Here is an 18,061-nt window from a genome sequence, read left to right as displayed (position 1 = left end):
AGTCCAAATTTCTTAGCAAGAATATGAGGGAATTATGTCACATCCCCAAAAAAATTTCACGAGTTGAAAAACCACGAGTTGAGCTTATTTTCAGCAAAGCATGGAGCCTCTGTGCAATTTGCCTGCTGGGTCCTTAAAAAGTGAAAACAGCTTCCCAGAGAGACAAGCACCCAGCAACATCTACCAGCTGCTTGTTGAGCCTTTAATTCTCACATAACAGTTTCTTTTCTTTATAATGAATTAAAACACACAATCACAAAATCTCTCACACACGTACACTGTGCTCATACATAACCGCTTCTATTGGATCATCCTCACCTGATTCCAGATTTTCAGTCTGTGTCTCCTTCTTTACTGTCCAATTCAAATTAGATACTGACCCTCCACAAATAGGCTTGATAATATTTGTTTCCTTCTCTTCTTTGCAAACTGTAGTGAGTGTGAGAGGTTTCACGTAATATCAATGAATTTAACTACCTCGTGCTGCTCTGCTGGTGCGAGAGAGGGCTGAAGGCTAAGAGAAAGGCGGGGGGGGGGGGGGGGGAGGAAACACTGTGAGCATTGTAGAACGAGAAGGATCAGAGCATCTAGGAAAGGAACAGATACATTTGCTTCATTTGCACCTTCTCCATATAAAGTCTAAGAACTAGTACATGTATATACACATGAACATAGTGTACATTTTTACTTTTTGCTTCTAAACCCTGTACAAACCTTTGGCATTGGTACAGTGAAGTACAAATACATTGCAATATTACAATAATTAAGCACACTCACAAGTACTCAGATTTAATGCTTAACCCTACTTGCTATTTCTTAACTAGAAGAAAGTTTGCTGCCAGTAGACATCTAGGGAAGCCCTCTTCAGTAAAGAAGGGATGTGTGAAATTAAGCTGCCAAAGTCACAGCAAAAAAACATTGGATTATAAGACAGTGAATCTAATCACAGCATTGCAGTGTAATGTGGATCACAAAAGCACACACACATTTTCCTAGCTGTGAGGAAAAATCCAATTTCAAAAGCTCAAAAACCCCAAACATTCATTTTGTTATAAAGGAATCGACAAAGTCTCTATAGGGAGACCTTCCTTTCATCTATACGGTATCAGACATACTGACATAGAATATGGAGATTTGGGTATTATAACAAGGCCTGTTGCTCTATCACAGTTGTTTCAAAGCCAAGAACGACCTGCACAGCAGCAAACAGCAGCAGTGATGCAGCACAAGGTAAACAGAGACAGATGTGATCATCCATTCTCCTTTCCCCTCATTTCTCTCCCTAAATTCGTTGTCCTCTCTTCCATAACCCCTATTTTCTGTCTTCCTCTGTCTCTCTCTCTTTCTCTTGGGAGGCTGAGTCACTAATAACCATCAAGACACAGATGCAGTCTGTCTGTGTGTCTATCTGTATGGAAATAGAGTTCTCTATGGGGACACATGGTGCTTTACTGTAGATCAAGATATTTAAAGACATGTACAATAAGATGAATTCAAGTGATTCAAATTACAAAGGGCCTTCTTCTTTTCCTTTCAGCTGTTCCCTTTCAGGGGTCGCCACAGCAAATCATCTGCTTCCATCTAACCCTGTCCTCTGCATCCTCTTCTCTCATGCCAACTAAATTCATGTCCTCTCTCACTACATCCATAAATCTCCTCTTTGGTCTTCCTCCAGACCTAAGTACTTAAAGTCCTGCACCTTCTTCACTTCTGCTCCCTGTAACCTCACCGTTCCACTTGGGTCTCTCTCATTTACACACATGTATTCTTTCTTTCTGCAGCTCTGCTTCCCAGAGCAGACCTCCACCTCTCTAGATTTTCCTCCACCTGCTCCCTGCTCTCACTACAAATCACAGTGTCATCTGTACATAATAGTCCAAGGAGATTCCTGTCTAACCTCATCTGTCAGCCTGTCCATCACCAGAGCAAACAAGAAGGGGCTCAGAGCCGATCCTTGATGCAGACCCACCTCCACCTTGAACTCCTCTGTCACACCTACAGCACACCTCACCACGGTCTTACAGCTCTCATACATGTCCTGCACCACTCTAACATACTTCTCTGCCACTGCAGACTTCCTCATATAATACCACAGCTCCTCTCTCGGCACCCTGTCAGACGCTTTCTCTAAATCTAAGAAGTCACAGTCCAACTCCCTATGACCTTCTCTGTACTTCTCCATCAGCATCATCAAAGCAAATAATGCATTGTTGTACTCTTTCTAGGCATGAAACCTAATAATTACTAACAACATTGAACATCACGCCTTCAATTTCCAGTTTCACTCATCAACCTATCTTATACTCTTTCACTTCGAGAACATTCCTCACAAACTCCTCTTTCAGGATAACTCCTATTTATCGAGACCTGGGACTGGCACAAAAAGACACTGGCTTGTGCCCCCTTGTGGTAAGATGTTGCTGATACTGCAAGCTTCAGGTCAGGCCAGCAGTCAAGAGCTCAGGGGCTCAGAACGCAAAAGCATAGTTAACTTTCATTTGAGCCTAGTTGAAGCTGCAGCTCTGCACCATAATTACCCTGCTAGAGTATTACTTTTGTATACTAACACAGAAATAATAACAAAAAATCATTTATTTAATTTTGCTGCAAGTGATGACATTGGGAAATGTATCATATAGTATTTGATACATTGTTACACAGTCAGTGTCATTCTGCAAGGATGGTACTGATCTCTGCTGGTTATTGTTTGTAACTGCACAAGGCACCATGATGCCTCCTCTACTATGTTTAATTTTATACCCATCTTCTTTAATCAGCTGATAAAAAACATATACACTCGTTTTAATAACAAATAATTAGATGTGCTTGTTGGACGGTCAGAAAAAGAGGGATAGCATAATAGCCAGTTAGTTAGCTTCTAAGTTCATATTCATTTTACACAATTCTAATATTTCAGTCCTATGAGACCCAATAAACTGAGTTCGATCTGATAAATCATACGTGCATTCCCTCTTTTTCCCCTCACACACAAACTCTCTGCCTTGTGTTGAACACCTTCTGACTCATCACAAAATCAATAAATGAGGTAGTAACACAAGCCTCTCTGTCTGCGAACAGTAACAGTGTCTGTGCATTTGTGTGACACCCCACCTAGAGAGTCTACAGCAAATGAATGCAATAACTTCCATGATGACAACAACAAAAACAACAACAGCAGCAGCCATAATGTGCTGTCCTAAAGTATGTCACAGTACCACTGGTGTGAAAAACACTAAAATGGGATGGTAGTATTCCCAGAAAGTTCCAGACTTTTTAGAAGTATGTCACAACAGAAAAAGTAACCTCGTAAACTGCTTATGATGAAATGTCATATGTTGGTATCTTACCTCTCACTGGGGCAATGACTTCTTCAGTGTGCTGTTAGGTTGAGCAGCCAGAGCCGGCGGGAGGGATGTCACACTTCTTCAACGTCCCAGGAACAATGGGCTGGTTTTTCCTGGATCACTGCTGCATCCTCACTGGTGGCCTCCTATTGGTCCACAAGGCCTCACCATTCAGTGAGACAGGAAGCTGTGACAAACAGGAACATTTTCAGCCAACCAGGGGCCCTCACACTGGGGTGACTCATTATCAAAGTCACTTTCTTTTTACCAAAAGATGAGAGCCTCACACACACGCACAAACACTAAAAAAAAAAACGCTAGTTTGAACAATAAACTGTTTATGTTACTATGAGTCAGAAACCCAAATGGAAAGTTACTTGGCTTACAATGATCCTTAATGACACATATTCTGTCATCACAAATTCCACAGCAAAACATATAAGTCATGTACAAATCTCATATGTCCAGACTGCCACGAAGCTGTGGATGTTTAAAAATACTTTTGTTGTTAACTTGGACGTTGTACACTGGCTTTTGTAACCATTTGCTATCATTTGCTGTATTGAAGTCAAAACATTAAAAATACCCCAACTTGTTTAACAACGTTTTCAGTGCAGTCACATGAATATTTCATCAGTGGTGCAGTCTCAAGAGTTCTATAAAGGTAGTATGAATCACTTACAGAAAGAGAAAGGATGTATGCTGAACACACACGTGTCCAGTCCAGATGTCAGTATAACAGCTAGTATAGTGTGGGACAATTGGGACCGAAGACAGAACAGAGCATAACAACTACCAAGAACATAAACATCACCATATGTAAACAAGCTGTGTCCTCTTTCTTACTGTACTACAGTATGTATGCTATGCATGAATGAGTCACACAGCCCCTATAATGCTGACTCAAGCTGATTGCATCGTGTCACCCCTAGTTACAGGATCCCTCCTCTCTCATCCCATCTCCCCTCTTTTCATCCCACTTAAGCTCTGCCTTTATTCCTCTTTGCCTCTCTCTTTCACTCAACCACAATCTCTCCCTGATTCCACCGATTGTGATATCACCGTCAGCATGGTTGTAGTTCAAATTTAGAGTTCGTATTATCTTCTCATAGAATCAACAGGAAAGAGACACTATAACATTCAGAGTTGATTTTCCAGAAATAACTAAATGCAGATTCCCACTGAAAGCAGCCACATTAACATATGTAAACAGACAAAATAAACTCTAACAGCATGCACTCACCTTCTGTGGGCATCAACAAACAAAGCATCAACTGCGTTTGTCTCCAATCCATATGCTGCTGAGCGTGTCCGGCTTACTCCCTGCCTTTGCTTCTACTTTTGCCTGGCAGCCCCTGAGCTTTCAGCATCATGTACTTGTGTGTGTGTTTCTGTCATTTTACTTCTCTATCACGTCATGCCGCTCTGCTGCTGCCGCAGTACGCCTGCAGACATATCCCCGCCCCTCTCCTCCGCCCCGATCACTCTCTCTTTCTCTCAGTAATGGACCTGTTGGCTCTGCTCCCTCCCTCTCTGAGGTGAAATCCAAGCCCAGCTGAGGCAAAGACAGGCTGGTCCATTAGCCAGATGAGTGTGTGTGTGTGTGTGTGTGTGTGTGTGTGTGTGTGTGTGTGTGTGTGTGTGTGTGTGTATACTCACACATAGCTGCCTATGTAAAGTGAACAACACACTGTAATTAAGCAGATGTAACTACACATGCAAAAAGCCAGCTTTCAACGTCAAATTAGTGGATGAAAGCAGGATGAAAGAAAACATAGGGTATGTTAATGATAGATCTTCTGAAGACAAATCAACATGTGCGCACACACAATCACAAACATACATGTTATGACTGTATCTGTGTTTGTACTCCGTGCGCATGCCTACATGAACAAGCATCCTGAGGTAGGAACGAGCCATCCATCACTCCTCTAATATGTCCCACACCTCTAATAAAAAGGGATGAGACAGTGAAAGAGGAAAAGTGGAGATACAAATGAGGAGAGAGGCTGAAAACAGGAGGCAGTGATAGAGAATTTAATATATGTAGAGAAAACCCTCTACTGACATCTTTCTCAGGAGACAAATAGAGAAGTACCAGTATACAACCCAGATCTGACCTTGAACTCAGCTTCTGTCTTTCCGTCCTCATAAATCGCAGGCTGTAAAATTCTCATCTCATGTAGCCAGTGCAATATTAGATTCAGTTTACAGACAGAGGAAAATGTTCAAATGAAACCCCAGTGATGCACAGTGCTGCTGTGTATGATGCCAGCGTGTCTCTGATGGAAATGTGAAACTGTGAAGGCTCATGGATGTTTTGGTTTGCTGTTGTGGGCACTGAACAGATTTGTTACATGCTTGTGGGGATTTCAATAAAAAAGGAACCTGTTTATTGTCTGTTTCATTTCAGTTGTTGTTCTCTACGCACTTCTGTTTGACACTGCGTCACTTAGTCTCTATCCAGCCTATTCTTCCCTCTTCTCACATTTCTGCTGTGTTGGCTTACAGCTGAACACACTCACATAAGGGACAGTGCTGAATATTTAATGAAGATCGTGACACACAACAAAGTCCTAATGCCCTAATTTTACAACGAGCTGTATATGCTAATTACTTGTGTCATGTCTGACTAAAAGGTCGGTAAGTGTGCTTACAGAACATTCTGAGAGCTCTCTGGCTGATCAAGCATGTGCCAACACTTGACTTGGTCTGCAAGTGTCAGCTGTAAAGATGCATAAAGAATTTAACATTTGCTTAATAAAACTGCAGTATGCTAATAAATACATCAAACATTTAACTAACCATGATGAATTGATAAATTCTATTAGAATACAGCCCAAAAAGCACCGCACATCCTCCTCCTTCAGAACGCATACATATACTATATATATAGCCCCCATACAGAAACATGCACGCTGTCCAGCAATTTTATTAGGCTATAGATCACAGTCACATAGTTGCTCACCTCCGAATACTCCAATACATTTATGCCAAGGCCCCAACTGTTGTTCCATCGTCCAATCATGCATTTAAATGTATGACAGTCATGCACAGTGAACACTCAAAAGTCAGTCATAAGCACAACACACTCACATGATGTGGTGCTTTGTCTCCGTGGCTCATGAGACGGGAAGTAACAGTGTAACAGTGGGATTATGGGTAGGAGCTTTCAAGCGTCTGTAATGTGTTTGTGTGTGTGTGTGTTAAGGGGTGGTGGGGTTAATGTCATAGATAATCTTCTAATGTCACCCAAAGCATGTCCACTCCCCCGAGAGACAGACCATGGCAGACGCTCTGTGACAATGGGACACTTGTGTCACTGTGACCCTGAGTAGAATCTGAAGGGATGGAGCAGGAGTGGGAGGTGGGGCTCTAACATGCTGACCTGGGCCTCAGATACAGTATTTAGTTTCACTATGATTAAACATGACACACAAAAGACAAAACAAGTAATGATCCACAACAAACAGTAAATACAGGTTATTCAGTGAAGGGGAAGTCAACAGTTCCCTGTAAAAATCGAATTACCGCAGTACTTTATCTAAAGTGTGTCAGCACATCATGTGACTGCACTGTTAACAGTAGATGGTGTTGGAGTGCCTCATCAAATACTGCAGTGAAGCACTACAAATAATTTGATAAATGCTAGAAAATATTTGTAAGGACTTATTCAAATAGAGATGAGTCTTTAAATGTAATTAAACTCATTTGAGAAATTACAGATTATATAGGAGTTTTCAAGTGCTGGTCAGATGAAAGAAGAAATATCTGACCCTCAAAATTTTATAATTGAATTATAAAATATTATTCAATATTTTTAAACAATTAAGGTATAAACAATTTTAATTGATGGAATCCTTTGCTTATTATTGATTAACAATAATAGCAAGTGTTACCTGCAGGCCTACATTCAAATATCATGTAGTTAAGTATTGGCACCATTAAATGGACATTCACTCATAGCCTCTTTTGCGGTATTGGGGTTCATTACCTACAATAACCACAAGATGGTATCAGAGTTCAATCAGAGCTGAAGGGAATTCAGCCACTCTGCTTTCTCCATTTATCAAGTAGCTGTATAGTCCATTTCCATCAATGTTTTCTCGTCAATTTAACCTTTCTACATGACCTTTCACAGCTATTCTCTAAAGGTCATTTAAGGCTGTGTTAATAAAGTACGAAGGGTGCAATGACACTGCACCCTATTTCCTCTGTAAGAGGGAAATCAGCTGATTTGTTTAATGCTTCAAATTGATTACGTGTTAAAGGTTAATCTCTTAGCAGAGGAATTCACTGACTCATAAGATAAAAGAAAGATAATTATCCACGGTGTAACAAATACAGAAAAATATTAACAATAGCTCAAACACACTCTCTGCTCTGTGGCTTTTTCTCTCAAACATCTACAGTAGTATGACACAATGTGAAAAGGAAGCAAGAAACATGTAGAAATTTCTGTACTTCCCACTGTACTTTAACTTTTGCTCTTCACACCCTCTCACTTTTATTTTCCTGTTTCTGCCTTTGTGCTACATAGTATTTACAGGTTTATTTTCCCCTTCATTGAGTTTCTAGCTCTATTGTTTGACAATGCACAACCTCTCGAGTAAGACCCACCCACCCCGGTTTGGCAGGTCATTCAGAAACTCCCCTATTCCTCAACACGCAACAACTTTGCCGACTGAAGGAGCAACAGCAGAGGCTCCTCCTCTTGTACACATCTGGAATAGTGGTAGAGTGGGGAGGCACATAGCGACAGTCTGTCTGGGTCTACGCGTGTCACTGGACTAATCAGGATAAAGTCATACAGCTGGGTCAGGACAAAAGCTACCTTTTGCTTGCAGGCTGAAAACACAACTCTTCCAGACCTGCTTTGGTGAACATACTGCAGTGCAACAACACTACTCCAATCTCCCAACTGTTCGTCATCACTGTGTGACAGCACCTATTTACTGCAGGTAAGTAATGTTATTATATATATACGTATTCATATAAACACAATGCTTACAGTTCCTGGTTTAATTTTGCTTTTAACAGTATCTCATTTCCTACTTTTTCTGAAAGTGCATGGTGGGAAAAATACCTAATATGTTAATCTCTGTTGCAAGTCAGGCCGAGACTTCTTTGTTTGAACACGTATCACACTAGCTAAGAGCTATCACATGCTTGTTAGGCTGTTAAACAACAACACAGTGTAGAACACAGACATTGCTATTATTGTTCTGCTTTCTAATTTGGGCAAGAAACTATGGAAGATTAGCAGGCAAGTCATAATAATTTCAGCCTAAATGAACCATATATCATGCGGATATCATCCATTTCTTGAGCGGACTTCCTGATTCACACTCCTTACTTTGAGTTATTTGAGCATTCCTGTGCAGCTGTCTGTGTCACCACATGTCGAAACATGCTGAGCCACCATTGGCAACATGTGACACAATTCACCTTAAATTTTACTTTGCTATTAGACTTAGAGAAATCTTAGTTATTCCCACTAAAAAAAACAAGTCAATGTAAAATATAACCTTTTGTCTGTCAAGGGAGCCTGCTTTTTATAATCTCTGTCACACTTGTGCTTTAGCCTCTGTCATCAGAATGACAGCTATCGATCTTGTCAGTCTTGTCCATCACATCCTAACTAGTCATGGCAAGTCAGCACAGTCTTTATCTGCACAAGTCTAAATCCATCCATCTTCCTGAGATAAAATGTTTCTTCATGTCAACTTGACCGTCCTGTCCCATTTCCACTTTCTGCACTGCTCATGTTAAAATCTTGTACCTATCTCTGTCAATACTTTTATTGCACGGTATTGCATGGTTGTTACCTAGACTCCAGAAAATAAGCCCTTAACAAAAATTAATCCTGACAATGGTAGATGCTTTCTGTGCCACTGTTACTATCAATTCTCTCCAGAATAATGATGAAGGCTTTCTCTTTTGTTCCATGTTTCCTATCCTGTTATACTAGTGTTCCTGAATATAATTCATCTGTGGCTGCATTAGTTGTGTTTAGGAGGTGCATCTGTGTCACTAATTGAGCCTGAACTCAAAGATACAAGAGCAAAGCTGAAGCAAGAATAACAAACTGATATAGCTCTTTTTCTTAAGCTCTTAGTTTACTGTAATGCATAATTATATGTATCAATCTGTCTATTATAAATATAATACTGAATGTATGGCCTGGGATGATATTCATCTACAATTTAAATTCCGTAAAAACTGCATAAATTTTCCCTTATTGTCACTTATTACCATATTTCTTGTAAAATAAACTGAAACAGTCAGTGCTTGCAGTGAGCTGCTGCAGCCAGATACAAACTGCTCCACCAATGACTTCAATATGAAATATTGTCACACAGTGAGCTAATTTCATATTAATACTCATTCTGCAATGAATAGTTTATGTTTAACTGTGGGGTATTGCATTGCCTTGAAAAAAAAAAAAAAAATATATATATATATATATATATATATATATATATATATATATATACTGCAAAGTATATTCCGACATAAAAAAACAGGAAGTGTGTCCAGTGGTGAAAGGAAATGACCTAATATGATTATTCTTTGCTCTAAGAGCTGAGCTTCACCCACTGGCCACTACAAAAATGAGCTGAAGCAGGTAGTCATAGCTTCCTCCTCAACATATTTCCTGCCCAATAAAACAATTGTAAAACTCAGATTGAGAGTCACAGTCTGCAGTTGTGACACAGACGGGCAGGGATAACGTGGCTTGCGTCACGGGTGGAGAGGTGGGAGACTGTTTTCACATTCAGGAATGTGACTGTGGATACACGGGAATGAACTGGGAGGGTCTTGCTGGGAAATGCACAGGGTAGAAACGGGGAGGGTGCCAGAAACGTTTATATAACTGAAAGTCCAAGACTTCTCAAAATGTCAAATATCACATTATTTCCACGCTGGCAACTCTAGTCTCTTGCCCTTTAACAAAAAAAGGAATTCTTCTTGTTTTTGTTCCACTGCTGACTTGCTCGTCTTCTACAGAAGCCACAAAAAACTGGCAGGAGTGAAATTACAGGGTCTGGATAAAATTCCAGATGACAAATGCAGACATTTCAAAGTGTTTACCAAAAACTGTTGGTAATGTGTTTGTTTGATGGTTGTCTAAAAGAATTTATCAGTTCATTAATTCAATTACTGGCCAGGTCAACACAGCAACATTCAAACTGTATACAAGATGAAGAGACTGTGAATGCCACTGTGCCTTTACAATTTTCTCTCCTTCATCCACTATTCCACCACTGAAATGCAGATAAACCCAACACAATGGTAACTTCTGGACAAAATAAAAAGTTTTATACACATCAGAGTAATGAAAGTGTGCATTTTTTCTTTTTATATATAAAATTTAGTCCTTAAGGATGCCACTGGGTGGAGGAAACAAATGCGGCCGCTGTCAGAAGACGGTTTACTTTGCAGAAGAGGTACTCTGTGATGGGCGGAGCTTCCACAGGTCCTGCTTCCTGTGCAGTGAGTAAACTCTTTGCCGCTTCCTGTGACTGTCAGCGTGATAGTCACTTAACTTGTTGCTTGTTATTGCAGCCACAAGTACTGTAGCTGAACTAATGGACTCATCTTTTCTTGTAGTAGAGGTGGTCTGTAGGTGTCAAAAGCTATGGCTTACTGTATCATTAGATGGTGCCACGCATGGTTGGTCAGAATCGACAGTGCTGTAGCATTCACACACTGTAATAATCACAAAGATGGTTAAAACGTGGTTGAATGCATCCTGGTCTATCACTCAAAGTTTGTCAATTTTTCTCTATTCAATCGTAACATTGGTGTGAATGTGTGCATCATGTAACAGACCCTCACACTTTGATTTTTAGAAGCTTAAACCTGACATTTACTCTTACTGTTATATAGAAAATTATTTTAAGTCTTTTTCCCTACATCTTAAACATGGGTCCCCTGTGTGTGTAAAAATGTAACCAAGAATGTAATACCATTTAAAGAAATGTATTGAGTTGGTTATTTGTTTTCCCGAGCTGCAATCGAACATTCCTGTGATGGAATTTGGATGAGAACATGCTTCTTCCACAGAACTGTTCCATAAAAGGAAACTGTTAAATCTTGCCCAAACACATGGACAATTATGTGCTGCATGTATGTGTGTTTGCGCAGTGGTGTGTGGTAAGAACTTGGACAGCACAACGGTAGCTGCTCATATGGAGGAAATCTACTGCAAGGCGTGCTACGGAAAGAAATATGGGCCAAAAGGTTATGGTTACGGCCAGGGAGCCGGGACCCTCAGCATGGACAAGGGAGAGTCTCTGGGGATTACACATGAAGAGTAAGTAACAAAGTGACACACTGCCAGATGCCCCTTTGTAGCCCATTATGCATGAGTTTTCCCTCTCCCTCTCTCTCAGACCTGCTCATCATCGTCCTACTACCAATCCAAACCCATCCAAGCTGGCTCAGAGGTTTGGGGGGTCAGACAAGTGCCCTCGCTGTGGGAAGGCAGTCTACGCTGCTGAAAAAGTCATTGGAGCTGGAAGTGTAAGGCAAAAAACACACACCCACAATCACGCGTGTACATGCAAATACAGTACATTCGGCTTTATAAATGCATCTGTCTATTTACAGGCGTGGCATAAGGTTGGATGTTTCACCTGTGCCACATGTGGGAAGAGCCTTGAGTCAACCACACTAGCTGATAAGGATGGCGAAATCTACTGCAAAGGTAAAACTTCGCCTTCGGCAAACGGCTCAATACAGATCTAATGTCATGGGTCGAGGTCTTGTTATCACAGTTACCACAACCCTTAGATCTGCAGCTGTTCAAATATACCAAAAGTAATTAACACTGTTTAATATGGTTTTCTTTGCACAAAAATCACAACCTACATTTGCATTAAGAGGTGCAGCCAATATCTATTATGAGTTGCAATTTGCTCTTTACTGTATATAACAATCCTCTAGTAAACTTGTGTCAGACCTGTGTTCAGTGCTGGATCAGAGTGGTGAAGCCACTGCAGGATGAGGCATGTTGTTCCATTCAGGCTGCATTTGTCTGAAAGAGAGAAAACATAAAAACGGTGATGTATCACAACTTAAAAACATACAGTAACATGCCCAGCGTGACCACTAACAGCACTAACCTGTCAATGTGGAAGGGGAAATGAGTGGGCACAGTACGGAGATTTCGGGTCTTATATAAACTTAAACAAACTGCTAGGTTTAGTTTCTGGTCAGGGAATGGGCGACTCAGAATATGGCTTAGGGTTCACTACAGAAAAGTTTCAAGTACACAGTAAAATTGTGGTGAATAACAAAATATCTTTGTTTGTTTTTTTAAAGCCTCTTCTCTTTAAGTGTTTGTCTTGAAATGAGAATGAAAAGTCTTTATACATATGCTAATGTAATCAATAAACCCTTTTCATTACAGCTATTGTAATTGTCATGGAAGGTAAAACACACGTGAAATCCATGAAATGAAGGCGGCTGTAATGTAGTGAGAGCCAATAAACTCACTGAGAGGTTTACTGGGGTCAGATTCATGGAGCCATCGTTGGTGGAGGTGTTGTCTGTGCTGCCCTGCTTTGACAAGTCCACTTTTCTTACGTTACCTTCTATAGAGTCAGTAGCGCCTTTGTGAATATGACCACTTGGATTTGATCTGACAGATTACTAGCATATCCCCGGAACGATAAATTGCGCTTTTGTGGCAAAACAAGTAAATCCAATATTTTCCACAGACTCTTTTCTTCCATCAGGGGCAGATTCCTGTTCGGCCTGTGTGAAACTAGCCAGCTGGTTAATGTTAATGCTAAATTTGTCTTTCGCAAAGCCTAAAGCGACTAGCTAACACTGTTTATAAAAAATCGCGGGATTTTTATTTATTTTTATTTTTTTGAGGGGGGGGTTGCGCTCATTGTTTCCTCAAGCGGCCTTAAAGGAAAAGAACCAGCGGCAGTAACGAGCCCGTTACAGAAGTGAGTGCTGCATTTACAGGAGACGAAGAAGACGCACCAGCAATTTACGTGGATATGTTGTTAAGGAGCTCTGCTAATACATCCACGAGCAGATATTTTGGCATTCCTGGCCAAGGCTGTATGTTGCATCACGGAACTCACGTCCAAATGGCGCTGATGTAAATTTAGCTGCCTTGACTGCCTTTTAATTATTTAAAAAAAGTGTATCATCAGCTGAGGTTATCTGTATAATGTGATGCTTGGGGTTCCTTCTTAGTCATATCTTTGTTTCCTCCCTCCAGGGTGTTATGGCAAAAACTTTGGACCCAAGGGATTTGGTTACGGACTGGGTGCTGGGGCTCTGGCGCACACCCAGTAGGGACCTCTGGGATCTTCACCGAGTATTCAGAAAACCGCAGTTCTTTCTTCTTGCTGCAGGGGGCAGACTGCTACCGGAGAACATGCACCTGATCAACACGCTTAAATAAAAAGCTGCATTAGGACTTCTACGGTAGATAACTTGATCTTAGTCTCATAAGGCACCAAATATAGCTAAAAATAATAGCTACTGTATCTAGTAAAAACTGCATTTGTAATTTGCACTATCTGCTCTATCGTCCTCTTCCTTTTGTTTCTGCAAATTAACTCCCAGCACTCACACAGGAGTCTAAGCCTATGTACCACACTAAATACAGCCTGTTGTTACATGTTCTGCTTTCTAACAGCAATATAACAAATAAAGTGAAAAAAATATTATTTCAGAGCAATGTTTTCCTTATTGGTGCAAAACTACAGTACACAACATCGTGATTGAAATCGTGGCTGCCTCGGTAAGTCATAGGGAAGTTGGACTGGATGTTCTGTGTATAGTTTCAAGCAATGACATATGTTCATTTTATCCATTCCATTGCTGTGACACATCACGCTGCTGCTGCTGTATTAGATAAGTCCTGTATGTTTTAAAAGTGGGGGAATTACGGTTTCACTCCACCCTTAAAGTATATCTGTCACATTTAAATCAATGTTACCACCCATCAAGGATGTGAAGAATGTCAAAAAGAATTTCATCATGTGGTTAGATACAGTTGATAATGATCTGGTCCTTCAGAGGAATCAGCAGGGCCTTGAAGTTAATATTTACCGTTTTTTTTAGCAATACGTTAGTCTTATTTTCATTATACCCTCCCCAGTTTCAACCGTCCCAACTGTTATTTCAGGACGTGTAAATGTTGTTTGACATAATTAATAAAAGTCAAACGATTTCAGAACTGGAAATGCTTGCACCCAGTAACCCCTCACAAGTGAAATAGTTTCCATAAAGTAATTATAGTAATCGACCGATCGGTGATGCCCTCAGCTCAATAGAAAAACTCCTTCCCTTCTCACATTCCCTCACATTAAAGCATGTAACTTCTTCATCCACCCTTAGCCTCCCACTCACATTCCAGCCCTCAAAGACACACCGTGCAGCTTGTCATAATCACCAAACTTCAAATATTTTTTGTTTGTATATACTGACACTAGGGTGAACGTTTGTTTCTAAACATCCTTAACAGTGACCTAAGTGGGACGTGGCCAAATCCACCTGTAGCTGCATACAAACAGCACTCATTCTGCTTATTTACTGACTTACACCACGCGCGCGCGCGCGCACACACACACACACACACACACACACACACACACAAAGAGAGAGAGAGCCACGGGAATTTCAGAAACATCCCGGAGCTCCTTAGGTGCGTCACTCGGAGGAGGCGGGGTGCTACTTGACTGGAGAGAAGGTCCAGAGAGGAGCCGGGCATGTTCAAACATATCCAGGCAGACCAGCCTACCAACATCTACGGCGTGCTGTCATTACGCGTGCTTTAGACAGCGAGTGCTGTTGTATAGTTGTCACTCATGTCACAGATCAAACAAGGATTGTTGACGAACAGAACAACGCATAACGTAGCCTTTTGAAATGCTTGTTTAATGTTTTCATCTGGAGACCCACCGCTGTTGAAGACTTTTTGGGGCTTGGCACCGTTTGCATCAGCGTGGCCATGTCTCTCCCTCTCAAAGTAACGAGAGACGGGCAACTGGAGAAGCGCAGCAGCGGGCTCCTCCAGCTGTGGAAGAAGAAGCGCTGTGTGCTTACAGATGACGGCGTGCGCCTGCACAACTGCAAAGGTCGTGGCGGTGGTGAAGGACCAGGTTCGGCTTGGAGTTCCAAAGCCAAGGAGCTCCGCTTTGAGCGCATGGCCAACGTGGACTGCGTGGAGTACAAGCGAGGGCTTGTGTACTTCACCGTGGTGATGGAGACCGGGAAGGAAATTGACTTTCGGTGTCCGCAGGAGGGCACGGCGTGGAACGCGGAGATCGCCTTGGCACTGGTACGCTATAAGAACCTGCAGGCCGTGCAGACCGGGAGGAACCGACACCTATCCAAAGCACATCTGGGTAGTACCGGAGAGGATGAGGAACTCTGACTCCATGAAAGTAAGTGTCTCTGGATGTAAACCTGTCCTCAAAATGAAGCCTACAGGTTTGAACAGTCTCTGCTGAATTTTTTTTATTCTTCACTCCTCATATGAGCTCGTGTATCTGACAAATCCAGGCCAATTCATCAGTGAAACACCTCAAGGCAACATATATAAATACCATTAATTGCTCTCACTCATTTGCCACCAAACAGTCAGGAGTGCTAATCTTTCACCTCCGTAGTGGAAGAGGTGCTAATAAATGAAACAAGCTGGTGCAGTGATTGGAAGGTATGAAAACCTCCAGACTCTGGGGGGGATGAGCTGCCACAAGCCCGAGAAGCACTATGGTATGGTACTTGTTCACCACAGTGTTTAGATGTTCCACGGTAGAAACAGCGTCATGCCAGTGTTTCCTATCGTCACCTGCTTTAATTACACCACAGTCTTCTTAGGACACACTCTCACTTGAGGACATAATTACGATGCTATGTGAGCCTCTAAAATAACATCTGCCTGCCTCTCCCTCACTAGGCAGTCAAGTATTTTTAAACACAGACACACAAGCGCACACACACACAGTTTATGCCTATGTATTTAACCAACATAAAAACGATTGAATTTTAGGATTAAGTGTCTCAAATTTTCAACATACATTTTTCAGCTAATGCCATCATATGAAACTGGGCCATGAACTTTGAAAAGTTCCTAAACTGAGTTTGTAGGTCTGAACTATGAGCTCACAGTCCAGGAATCTACAGTGATGGCTCCTTAAGAGAGCTGCAGTAGTCAAATGCCCAAATTAACTTTGTAGCTGTGGTAACAGCGTAATATAACTCACCACAAATCGACTTTTTACATCACCATCATCAGCACCAGTGCCCTTTATATTAAATGACACTGCATATTCAAAATCTGCCTTTCTTTCTCCAGCCTACTTTCCTGAAAGTGAACTAGTCAGAATGAAGAGGGGCAGCCGACACCAGATCCATGGACTTGATACTGTGGTGCACGACATGAGGGGATCATACACACCAGCTATTAGTGCATGTGGATTAAAGGACTCAAAAGACGTATTGCTGGCACTCGTCTTAACCTCCTGTGAGATCACACATTTATGATCAAACAAAGCTGAGGAAACCAATGTACTATAAGCATGGATACAAATATCTTTTTCTGTGATTACCTCATTGCTTGAGGTCAGCGCGGAGCTCACTGCATAAGGAAAAGATGGTGACATTTTGGCAGAAACTGGGGCGCAGACAACTTGCTCACCACTTGTGCCTTGATGTTACAAAAATGTCTTCTGATCTGGACATAATTTTAAAACAGCTCTTAATATTGCTTAAACACAGTTTTTAATGGAAACCATTCACCATTTTGTTTCAAACTTATTTTTATGGACTGAAAGGATCTACATGTTTTTCTTAAGTTGAACATGAAAAATTAGTATTTTGCTCATATTCATGGCGCTCTGTAGTCTATATATTTGATGAAACCATGTACAGTATTACACTCTTAAACAGATACAATAAAAGATTTTTTTCAGTAAACCCAACATGTTGACTTATTTCACTTGTGTTTCTCATTTTGAACAATGCTCCACAACAATATTTCCGCACTGGAACACAGAATTCTCTTAAACAGTCAGCTGCTATTTATTTTAGATTCAGACCATTAATTGCTACGCTCATCTGTTTCCAGCTGTGTTGCAAGCTTGCTGTCATACCCTCTGGAAAACACACACACACACACACAACCCAGAAACATAGACACATTAGCTTGCTCTTGCGTGTGTTCTGAAGTCAAGAGACCTTTTGTTTGGAGCAGCGTGGAGGACTAATGAGAAGCACAGTGAGCCCGAGGCATGTGCGCACAAACATCCACCCACACACACTCACCTACAGTGCACACACCCATTAGAAATTCAGTAAGTTCTTCGCATCACCAGACTGTTATTAGATAGACCCAACATATATTGTTCATTTAAGCATGTTTTCTGTGTGTGTGTGTGTGTGTGTGTACGTCAAGAATATAAGAGTCTGTGTGTGAGCTTTGTGTGCTGTGGAGCTCAGTACAGGTCAAGGATAAAGGGTTGATTGTGTAGTGACTTCTCTTGTTACTGTGGAAAACCCCAAAGCTATAGCCACACCGCATGAGTCAGCAAGGCTGCAGGAGCAATGCCAGTATGTGTATGTGTGTGTTTGTGTACACACAGGCTTAAATGCACAGAATGTTATACAGTATGTAGTGAGTGTGCGCCTAGTGGTTATGTGCAATATGTCCTAAAACTCCAGGCCTCCAGGAGTGTGTA

At 41.3% G+C, this 18,061-nt stretch overlaps 3 protein-coding genes across 14 annotated transcripts in view; 2 read left to right on the top strand and 1 right to left on the bottom strand.

Annotated features, from left to right (window-relative positions):
- The window catches only part of LOC137139143 (neuron navigator 1-like), a 75,326-nt gene extending 68,894 nt beyond the window's left edge, over window positions 1-6,432 (bottom strand). For 5 of the 11 annotated variants that reach the window (XM_067525964.1, XM_067525966.1, XM_067525967.1 and 2 more), the window contains exons 1-2: window positions 4,588-4,735; window positions 3,348-3,531 (exon numbers count right to left, since the gene is read on the bottom strand). The gene's annotated coding sequence lies outside the window, so the exon portion shown is untranslated. Of the gene's footprint in view, window positions 1-3,347; window positions 3,532-4,587; window positions 4,736-6,312 lie in introns of those variants that run through there. The other 6 variants (XM_067525970.1, XM_067525971.1, XM_067525972.1 and 3 more) reach the window with 3 other exon arrangements.
- Window positions 6,433-8,043: 1,611 nt separating this feature from the next.
- On the top strand, window positions 8,044-14,044 carry csrp1a (cysteine and glycine-rich protein 1a). Of its 2 annotated transcripts, none has more exons than XM_067526132.1 (6): window positions 8,044-8,305; window positions 10,732-10,841; window positions 11,496-11,664; window positions 11,744-11,873; window positions 11,961-12,057; window positions 13,591-14,044. In XM_067526132.1, the coding sequence occupies exons 2-6, from the start codon at window positions 10,733-10,735 to the stop codon at window positions 13,665-13,667; spliced, it is 582 nt and encodes a 193-aa protein (XP_067382233.1). In that variant the 5' UTR covers window positions 8,044-8,305; window position 10,732; the 3' UTR covers window positions 13,668-14,044. The 2 variants fall into 2 exon arrangements, with proteins under 2 accessions (XP_067382233.1, XP_067382231.1); XM_067526130.1 differs by having other exon boundaries at window positions 8,047-8,305; window positions 10,724-10,841.
- A 1,001-nt stretch (window positions 14,045-15,045) lies between these two features.
- On the top strand, window positions 15,046-17,300 carry phlda3 (pleckstrin homology-like domain, family A, member 3). The gene is made up of 2 exons (XM_067526133.1): window positions 15,046-15,766; window positions 16,681-17,300. The coding sequence occupies exon 1, from the start codon at window positions 15,331-15,333 to the stop codon at window positions 15,754-15,756; it is 426 nt and encodes a 141-aa protein (XP_067382234.1). The 5' UTR covers window positions 15,046-15,330; the 3' UTR covers window positions 15,757-15,766; window positions 16,681-17,300.
- The last annotated feature ends 761 nt before the right edge of the window (window positions 17,301-18,061 follow it).

Source organism: Channa argus, chromosome 13 (genome assembly GCF_033026475.1).
Source record: "Channa argus isolate prfri chromosome 13, Channa argus male v1.0, whole genome shotgun sequence".
NCBI lineage: Eukaryota > Metazoa > Chordata > Actinopteri > Anabantiformes > Channidae > Channa > Channa argus.
The sequence above is the reverse complement of the archived record's forward strand: the minus strand, read 5'-3'. Positions and strand labels throughout refer to the sequence as shown.